At 39.2% G+C, this 10,388-nt stretch overlaps 1 protein-coding gene across 1 annotated transcript; it reads left to right on the forward strand.

The window, feature by feature from the left end:
* The first annotated feature begins 480 nt into the window (after nucleotides 1-480).
* Nucleotides 481-9,960, forward strand: LOC148077428 (NADPH oxidase activator 1-like). The gene is made up of 16 exons (XM_087794093.1): nucleotides 481-578; nucleotides 1,116-1,290; nucleotides 2,655-2,737; nucleotides 3,861-3,969; nucleotides 4,043-4,168; nucleotides 4,760-4,867; nucleotides 5,079-5,138; nucleotides 5,214-5,236; nucleotides 5,527-5,665; nucleotides 5,995-6,063; nucleotides 6,196-6,283; nucleotides 6,499-6,593; nucleotides 7,451-7,611; nucleotides 7,707-7,803; nucleotides 8,739-8,862; nucleotides 8,934-9,960. The coding sequence occupies exons 2-16, from the start codon at nucleotides 1,117-1,119 to the stop codon at nucleotides 9,044-9,046; spliced, it is 1,569 nt and encodes a 522-aa protein (XP_087650219.1). The 5' UTR covers nucleotides 481-578; nucleotide 1,116; the 3' UTR covers nucleotides 9,047-9,960.
* The last annotated feature ends 428 nt before the right edge of the window (nucleotides 9,961-10,388 follow it).

A 10,388-nucleotide genomic window follows, 5' to 3' on the forward strand; every position in this document is an offset into this window, starting at 1 on the left:
CGGATTTTGTTAAAAACTAAAAACTATATATACGTAAAATAAAATTCTTAGATGACTGCCAGGAACATTTCTACATTGATAGAGTCAAAGGACGACACTTGCTCATTTAAAATCCGTTTTTAAACCATCAAGTGCGAGTCTTGCAGTACACTAATTTTACCATTAGATGGCAGCATAAGTCCGGACTATAGTTTTTAATGTTAACGCGCAAAGTTTTCAAGTCAGACTTTCAACAATTAAAGTAAACATGATTAAAATAACATTTAGAATGGACGCTCTGTCACTGTATTTTACGCATTTACTTTATATACTGGAGACTTTGTCCATCCAATGAAAAAAATATATAATTTATAGTCATCAAATTAATAATCGAGAAGCTCTAAATGAAGCGTTTTCATTGGTTCATCCGTGAGCAGGTGAGTGAGTCACGGAGGAGGAATGTGGAAAAGATGGACTTCCGTGATGGGCGGAGTCTAAGTGCAGGTGTTTCACTCTCTGGACTGACGACAACACAGACGGTGCTCACCCTGGATTCCTGCTCTGACAACATATTATCTCGTTTACAGGACAACATCTGAGTGAGTTTGACTTCTCTTTGTTTACAAACACGTTTAACACTTTGTTTACAGACACAATACTACTGTAAACATTGATACGTTTGTTTGTAGTGTTTTCAGGGAATCTTGACTAGTGTTTTTCCAGTAAAAAATATAGTGTGACATGCTTTGTATCATAATTATCTTTAGTAAAAAAAAAAATCACATTATTCATTTAATTGTCACATCTTTGGCTGAAAGAAAGCAGGACACCTGAGCAGGTGTGAGTCATGGAATGTGCCAGAGAGAGACTTCCTTGTGAGCTGGATTCTACTGGCATGTGTCTTACTTCCCTGTTCCCTGTTCCCTGTTCCCTGTTCTCTGTTCCCTGTTCCCTGTTCCCTGTTTCAACTCACCACAACACAGTTAAAACATGGTTTCTTCAGGAATAAATACTCACTAGTTTTGCATCAAAGCGTCACTTAAATATACGTGTTGATCAAATACTTTTGCTTTAAGTAGATGTTTGTGTTGAAAGCAGAAGAGATGATCAGCTTTGTTTTTCTCTCTCCTGCCCAGGATGCTCAACACCGAGGTACTGCGTCTGTGGGACGAGGCGGTCCAGGCCGTGGATGCCAGAGACTGGCACACTTCCCTGAGCAAACTCCAGCTGATCAGTGAACCCACGTCCAGAGCCCTGTTCAACATGGCGTCGGCGCACCTGTGTCTGGAGCAGCCGGACCTGGCTCTGAAGGTTCTGTGTCTATATTCAATGTACTTAATGTAAGGGGTCAGAGGTGTGAGGAAATATTGATACATCCCAATATTATTTTTTTCGATGGTATTCTATCGATATTAAACAGCACTGTAAGGATAATTTTTTTTCTTAAAAAAGTAAATTAAAGTTAATTAATGGTTATTTGTAAAGCGCTTTTCTAGACCAGGCTCACAAAACGCTTTAACAATCAAAAACAATACACAGTTAAAATATATACTTTAAAAGGCCAAGACACATAAGTCATCAGGGAAAAGCACAAATAAGAACGTCTTAAGATGTTTCTTGAAGGAGTCAGTAGATCCATCAAACACAAAGGGAGAGGAAGATCGTTCCAAAGCTTAGGAGCAACAGCCTGGACCTCTGGTTTGATAGTGTGTGCGAGGAACCATCAGTAGATTCTGATCCACAGACCTCAGAGCCTGAGCTGGGGTGTAAGGCTGGATCAGATCACTGATCTAAGGAGGAGCCTGATCATGAGTAGCTCTGAAAGTAAGAACCAGAATTTTAAAATTGATCATGAAAGAAACTGGAAGCCAGTGCAGAGTTTTAAGGATCGGAGAAATGTGAGTTCTTCTACTAGAGCGGCTCAGAATTCTCGCTCCTCCTTACATCACTGATCTGATCCAGCCTTACACCCCAGCTCGGGCTCTGAGGTCTTTGGATCAGAATCTACTGATGGTTCCTAAACATGCTTCAGGACCAGAGGAGATAAATCCTTCCAGGCTGTTGCTCCTAAGCTTCGGAACGATCTTCCTCTCCCTCTGTGTTTGATGATCTACTGACTCCTTCAAGAAACATCTTAAGACACTTTTATTTGTTCAGGCTTTTCCTTGATTTTCTGAGACTCCTGTGTTGTTCTCGGTGTTATCTTGATCTTTAAAAGTATATATTTTATTGAGTATTGTTTTCATTGTTTAAGTGCTTTGTGACCCTGGTCTTGAAAAGTGCTCTACAAATATAATTGACATACTTACTTACTTACTTCCTCCCTTGCTTAACAAACAATGAAGTCTTGCGAGATATTTACGAGGTGACTGAGGACTAGAGATTACCGTCAAGTCCAGCCTCTTTTAAAGCTGGTGTTTTGGGAATATGTGAGTTTCAAAACAAATGAAAGCAGTTACGACTTCGTGAGGAGTCATGTGGTCTGTAAATTCTGCAACTCCAGAGTCAAATACTCGACAATACTACAAATATATATCATCGTTTCTACCGTTTGCCAGTGTATAGTGATCATACTGCCAGATTCCTGGCAATACACACCCTAATATAATATAAAGAAAAGCTTGATGACACCAAAATGTGATTTAATCTCAATAAAGACTTCTCTTGTTGTTTAGGCTTTAGATCTGACGATCGAGAAAGACGGATGTCTGGCAGTTGGTTTCTTTCAGAGAGCAGCTGTACTGACGATGACTGGCAGGTAGGTGGAGCTAATGCAACACGATACAGCTTTTTTTAGAAGTTTTTTTTGCATTTCCTTTGACTTCTAAGTTAGTAAGAAGGTAAGTAATGGCTGTTTGGTTAATTTCCTTCCTACATGTTACCTTAGATGAATCTAAATATACATGTGTTTAAAATCAACAGAGGTTTGAAAGGTTGATCAACGGAAGCTTCAAGATAAATCATGCGGCAAATGTGTTTTGTGGTACACAATCATTTAAGAGTAAAACTTCTAGTAGTAGAGTAGTATATCTTTTCGGTACAAAATATTCACTGAAGTTTTACAACTGGACCAAGTTAAATAAACAGATCTCACAGAGAAGTGTGTGAGGGTGGCGAAGAACGTGTATTAGGACAGTGTGACTGGGTTGAATGTTTTATTCATGAGATTTCCTCATCAATAAACATGATGACAATAACAAAGAATACTTCTTTCATTGTGTTATATTGTGCTTCTACTGGCAAACGCAAAAAAAGAAAAAGGAAATGTTGTGATTAATTCATACAAATGATTTAATAATGAATTAATTTAAAAGAAATACGAAGGATTATTATTTATTTAATTAAATGCTAATGTTCTTTTTTTAAATGTAAATATTTTTTATTTACTTGGCTTTTTTATGTTCTTATTTATATTTATGAATTCTTAAAGTGAGAATACCAAGATAAATGTCAGGAAAAAACACATGAAAACACATTAAATGTAAATAATTTAAGTTAATTTCTGTAACTCTTTGACTAGCGCTAGCTGAGCATTGGTGACAATCAAATGGTTATTCGGGTTGAAGAGTTGACGGGACCAGGACTGGTGACTTTGGTAAAAGTAGTGCTAGTGATGGGTAAAGTTTACGACTCAAGAAATAAATAATTATTTTGCAACTTTCATTAGTTTTGTTTAATATATATGACCCTAAAATTGATCCTGAAAGAAACTGGCAGCCAGTGAAGAGTTTTAAGGATCTGGAAAATGTGAGTTCTTCTACTAGAGCTGGTTTAGAATTCTCGCTGCAGTGTAGTGCAGAGTTTTGTATTAACTGCAGGCACATCACATGTTTCCTTTTAAAATGTCGTGATCGTAGATTGTGAAGGATCTTGTCTTCCAGGTTGGACGAGGCTCTGTCTGACTGTGTCGATGCTCAGAAACACATGCGAGGAAATGTGGTGATCGACTACAATCAGCTGGGCATGAGATTCAAACTCTACAGTTGGCAGGTCAGTCTTAATGTGGTCGACTAACTTGACTCACCTGTCGTCTGAGGCGATGACACCTCGTGCTGCTCTGTAGGTTCTGTACAACACGGCGTCGGTGTACAGCTTCATGGGTCAGTGGGAGACGGCCGGGGAGGTTCTGTTGGCCGTGTCTCGGGACGGCGGGCGAGTGAACCTGGACATGATATTTGAAGGTTTTGTGGTGAGTGTATTTCACAAACTTCCTTCTTTTTCCAACTCAGTCACTCAATATTTTCTCAAAAGAAAAATCATTCCTAAGTGCAGTGTGATGTTTTATGACTTTTATGAAATTCCTCCTAAAAAAAAGAAGTATTTCTTTCTTTTGTGTCTTTAAGAATTTGACAATGAGATGAATGTGTTTTCATTAAAAAAATTGACACATGATAATTATATTAACAAGTGCTGGTGACAGCACTGGGATAGTACGTACCTCTGTCAAGGAGATCATTTCAAATAACTCGAATTCCATGATTGATACTTGCAAAATATAATGAATAAATAAATAAATATATACATATTGAACAATAAAAAACCTATAGTCTATATTGAATCTTTTAAAACCCTTTTTTAATCCAGATGTAGAAACCATCACCAGTTTTGTCCATTTCTAAAAGGACTAAATTAATGTACTACTGTTTTTGTTATGCTTTTTGGAAACACAAAATGTAATGAAAAAAATCAAGTAATCTGTACCCCCCAACCCCTCACCAAGTGTGAACTCGTTTCAAACTAATAACTTAATTAATAATATTTTTGATTCAAATGTCAACAGAACAAGGAGCGTCTGACTCCACTGCAGGTGCCTCAGGGTGTGGTCTTTCGTCCGAGGAAAGACGGTGTGGAACAGTTGAAGGAGAAGGACTATCTCGGTAAATCAAAGGTAGAGTCTTGAACCTTTCTATAACATGGTATTATCATGCATATAATAAAGGTATTAATATTACAATACAATATGTATACACACATGAACATGACTGACGTTTTGGGTGGATGCACTTTAATTAGATGTATGAAATATATGTTGTGTGTTCAGTTGTGGGTTTAAACAATAATTTTTTCTGATTCACCGAAACAGTCATTTTTCCCTGCAGGTACTTTTCAACATTGATCCCAACGATGATTTTGCAGGATTTGAGCCAAACAGAATGCAGGTAATTTGCTCACATTCTCACACCAAAATTACTTTATTTCTTTTCAAACCCTGTGTTCACCTCGTTTATCTCCAGAAACCTGGATACTACCAGCCCAAGTGAGTCCAGTAGGTTTTTATTCATTGTGACGTCCTGGTTCATTCTCAACCTAGAGAATCCTAAATAACTTTATAACAAGTTTGACCACATGAACCTCCTGTATAAAATACTTCCAATCACCCATCCTCACTATAATATGTGTCACTGTGGCAGAACATATGGATGGATTAATTGATTTAAATGGTGATTTACACTAAATTCTGATAATGCCATAAAAAGTACTGCCCTAAAATTAAAACAGGAGTGGAAGTTTGAATGTTCTCATAAAGAATGATTGATTTGACCAAAGGGACAAGTGCTACATGAAGATGGAGGCGCCTTACATGGCCAGAGGACCGGGGCAGCTGTCTGTGCCAGGAGGGGCCGTGGTCTTACTCTTTGCTGACGAGGACAGGAATGGGATGGCCACGGTCATACACGACGGAAGGGTGAGGAGGACCTGATATCAAGGGTGAAATAGGTCGGTTTTATTTACAGTCAGGTAATCGAAGACGTTCCCACCAGGGGTTCATTTAGCTTGTTTATCCTCCGCACTCCCTTCATCCACTTGAAGTTCCTCAAAGAACCTTAGGGTTGTCTCTTCTTCTTGTAGCTAGTTTGTCCATTTCTGGAATTGATTCTCTCTTATTAGAAGGATTTTGGAAGGACGAGAAAAGAACAGATACTAGTTAAAGTGAATGGTCCAGAATATTCAAACGGGCCACATCTTTTGGGTTCCATAGCAATTGTGTCTCACGATAACGATGTGCTGTTCCAGAGAGGATTGCTGCCGATGTCCCTGCTCAAGCACGCCGATGTCCACAGCAACAAAAACAGAAACGCCAACGTAAGAATCGATCCCACAAAACTATCACCAAAACAACACTTGTTCTGTGCCTGGTTTCCGACGACATGCGTTTAACTAAAATACATTGATATGGTTGAAGATTGTGACCTTGTGTTCTGTCTTCTCCGACAGAGACTTCCAAGTGGGATCCCTCTTCCACCGGGACTTCAACCCCCGACTCGACCCAAGGCTCATGCCCCGAATGCAGCTCCTCCTCAGCGTAAATATATCATATGTATGATTTGATTGAACCCCAAAACAACGGTGAACCCAGACGTAACACCATACATGAAAGAAGACTGGGTGGAACTTTTGACGAAAGGATGCAACACTAATATGTTTTATTTCAAATATAGAAATTCTACTTTGCTTTTGCTCCGTTTGTTCAATGCCTTTGGCTAAACTTTGTGTGTTGGTGTTTATTTATGTGTGTAGCGCTGACAACACCTTCAGGCACATCCTCACCAACACACACCGATGCTACAGACTCGGGGCTCCAAAGGTTCACCGCCAATGCAGCCAGCAACCAGGTACCTTCACCATAAATCTTTAACCAGAGCTGAGTCCATGAGATGGACGTGGTTTACAAAGACGAACGAGTGGGTTGACTGTGGTTTTGATGGGTAAGGGCTAAGAATGATTCGAAATCTAAATGAGAGACAAATTGAAGATTATGTTGGCTTTGCCGGGATGTAGGTCACTCACACCCCAAACTTGAGATGTATTGGGGAGGGGTCCGAAGACAGGCCGACTCTCGGACCTCAAGATTTCGTTATGGGCTGTTAGGACATTTAACTTCTTAAGAAACTTGGATCATTCATGAGGGAAAGATGAAGAGTGTCCACAGTCGTGACAACTATATCGAACAGGGTCAAGTGAAAACTTGTTTATGTTATAAAAAAAACCTCTCCTTTAATTTCATCCACTTAACTTTGGTGCTGTTTTGTAGATTCTCCACCATGGCTATGATTACAACACATTTTCCTTGAGAAACTCTGGACGGATCATTTTCAAAGAGACTAAGGGAACTTAAAAAGTATCATTGCCACCTTTCAAATGTCCCTGGTTGAGGACAACTGAACCCCATTTCCTACGTAGAACATTTATTATCTGTCACTGTTTTCCCCAATTTTGAATCGGTTTTGATGTCAACAATAATATAATTTAAAATGGTCTCATCATTTCTTTGAACTTGTGATTGAGGTTTTGGTCTTTTGGGATCCCTCTGGCCAAACACGCCTGTGGAGATCAGTGAGGCCATGACTCCCAATCACGCCTTTCCAAGTCAAACTGTTGAGACAGACTCGTATACATTCGTTTTTGATGCTTGTGTTAAATGTATTTAAGCGTTATTGTTCTTCTTGGTTGACCTCTGGCTTGTTTCCAGCACGTCAGATCTGCCTCTCCATCAGACAAGAACTCTGTGGTGGTGAAGGTTCACTTCACGTACACTCTGGCGCTTTCGGTTCCTGCAGACACATCGTCCCATGAGTTGAAGGAACAAATAGCGCAGAAACTGGACCAGCCTTCTTCTAACCTGCGTCTCCGGTAACTCAGTGATTTTTGTTGTCCCTTTTTAAGCAAATGATTCTTTTATGAGGATGAGATTCATTTGATGATTGAACGATGTCAACCGTGTTCAGGCAGAGACAGCAGGGCTCCCGGGTGCTGAAGCCTCTGGTTGCAGATGGATCATTACTGGACATATCTGAAGATGGCCGAGCTACACTGTGGTGCCAGGTGTGGATTCAGCTTGTCCTTGAATGATAGAAGAACCTTATAGTAAAGTCACCCAAAGTCTCAGTCATTCCTACTCACCCTTGTGTCGACTAAGGGTTGGGATTATTTTCAGAGTAATCTGTTCATTTCTAGAGATAAAGACAAAAATGTTTGTTCATTTTAATGTAGCGACTGATGCTCAGTTGTCTTCATCTTCCTTCCAAATAGGTGCTCGTCTGTAACGTCCATCTTGTATTGAAGCCTCGATGAGAGAAACAAAATGAATCAAAACATCGTTTCTGGGCAGATATTTAAAGAATAACAGGCAATTTACACACACAGTCTACTGTCTACACTGGAAACGCTCACCATATTCTCCGGGGGTACTTCTGGTATTTGTTGCTTGTTATTATTTAAACGTCTGCCACGAACGAGCGTGAAAAATAGACTTTTTTTTCTTCTGGAACACGATGAGGCTTCAATACAAGACAATACTGAAGAGCAGTACATGGAAGTATATGATGTTCTTAAGACAACTGAGCTCCAGTCGCTACATTAAAATGAATACATATTTTTGTCTAAAACTCTAAAAAGGAACAGAATACTCAACCCTTAGTCGACATGAGGGTGAGTAGAAAATGAGTGAAGTTTGAATTTGGGCGGAACTTACCTATTTATTAGAATTTGTTAACAGCTGATAATTGGTGACGGTCGGTTGAAGCTTCATGAAACAGTGTCATTATTTTCAGAGTCCACTAGATGGCGGTCTCTGCACTATTTTCCCTTGTTTTGAACAACTGTTTTAATGAAACATCACTTCATTTTTTAAACTGATGGCGCCACCTACTGACCTCTAAACGACACTGTTTCATGAAGCTTCATCAACCCATCACTAGTGAAAATGTGATCTATTACTGTCTCTTGTTCCAACATAAAGTTCTGTTCACTTCCGTCAGGCGGAGAATCCACTAACCAACCGTACCATTCTCTACCAAATGGTGGCGCACTATAACTACACAGCCCAGGGTCCGGAGGATCTGGAGTTCAGTGAAGGGGACACCATTGATATTCTCGGAGAAGGTTAGTCGACCGATCATCGTCGCACGTCGGATCGTAACTCAGTCCGATCCAAGTCCTACTTTTTCTGGCAGTGAACGACGAGTGGCTGGAGGGCCATTGTGCCGGACACATCGGGATCTTCCCCAGCACCTTCGCCTACAGGGACGATTGGCCTTCATGCTCATCTCCGAACTCTACAAAATAACTTTTCTACACACACCAAGAAAATGTTAATTCTACTGGTGATTTAACTCTTTGAATATTTATGTGTTTTCAACAGTCTTCCAGGTGTTGTTTGTTAATCTGGGATGATAATTAGAGAGGTGTGTGTGTGATACTTTTAACCTTGCTGGAATAAACATTTTGTTTTAATTATTAGCCTTTTTTCAGTTTTAAAAAGCCTTGAAGGGGGTTTTATACATACTTTATTTAATCCATATATTACCTTTGAATGTCAGGTGCGATCTTCTGCAACAGGTTGTTCTTCACTTCATGTAAAAGCTTCAAAAGATATCTGTAAGAATTCATGTGTAGCAGTTTTTTGCTGTTCAAGGCATTACATAATGATGTTTTTCTAGGGTGGAAGTCTAGGGCCTGATCTATAAAGACAGATTTCCTACTGAAACCTGCATGGGAATATTCAGATGTATGAATCTGCTCTAACACACGGACCCAGGAAAATGTCTTTTGCTAACCTGGAAGACGACACAATGACAAAGGAAGATCAAAAATAAAGTCTGTGGAAAAAAAACAAGACACAGTCTGGTGAACACATAAAGCCTCTAAATGATTTGATGCATTAAAAGTCAAAGATGGAATGTAACTGGAGGAAGAGAGGAGGGAGGAGGACGCGTTGAAAACAAAGAATGTCGACATTCTGGTCAGATTCAAAGAGGCGTCTGAAAAAAACATCAAAGATTTGTCTTTATCAACGTCAGTCTCTGAGGAAACAGAGCTTTGGAACGTTTATTCAGATCAAAGCAGGATGACGTCCCATGATGCATCTTCAGAGCTCAGAAATATGTGATGTATTACTTCAAGAGATACTTTCACCTGAGGTTTTAAATACACTTCATTTCACAGATATCCCGACCCTTAGAATAAAAGCTTTTGTTTGAATCTTGTATTTTTTACTCTTTTTATTTTACTTTTAGCTACATGGGAAAAATCCTTCCTGGTCATTTTAATAATAAAAAAAAGAAAAAGCTATCTATTATGGTCTATAAAATATTTTAGCATAAATTATACAAGTTCAATGTTAGCACACTATCAGGTGTGTCTCAGTGTCGCACACATGAACAGAAAATATGATTATTAAAGAAGATTGATGTGCAGAGTCTTGTTAATTACTGATGGGTTGAAGAGCAGAGAGTGACATCTAGTGGCCTTTCAAATGAAGATTCTGAATGATGGAACCCATCGTCTGTTAATGAACTCTCTTAACATCCCTTATATGAGTTCTACAAATACTTGAAGGGCACATTTGGTTTCTTGTGACGTCCTAAAAGAGTGTAAACTGTGTAAAATAGAAAAATGAAAACAGACTA

This window comes from Callionymus lyra, chromosome 6 (assembly GCF_982586985.1).
Source record: "Callionymus lyra chromosome 6, fCalLyr1.hap1.1, whole genome shotgun sequence".
NCBI lineage: Eukaryota > Metazoa > Chordata > Actinopteri > Syngnathiformes > Callionymidae > Callionymus > Callionymus lyra.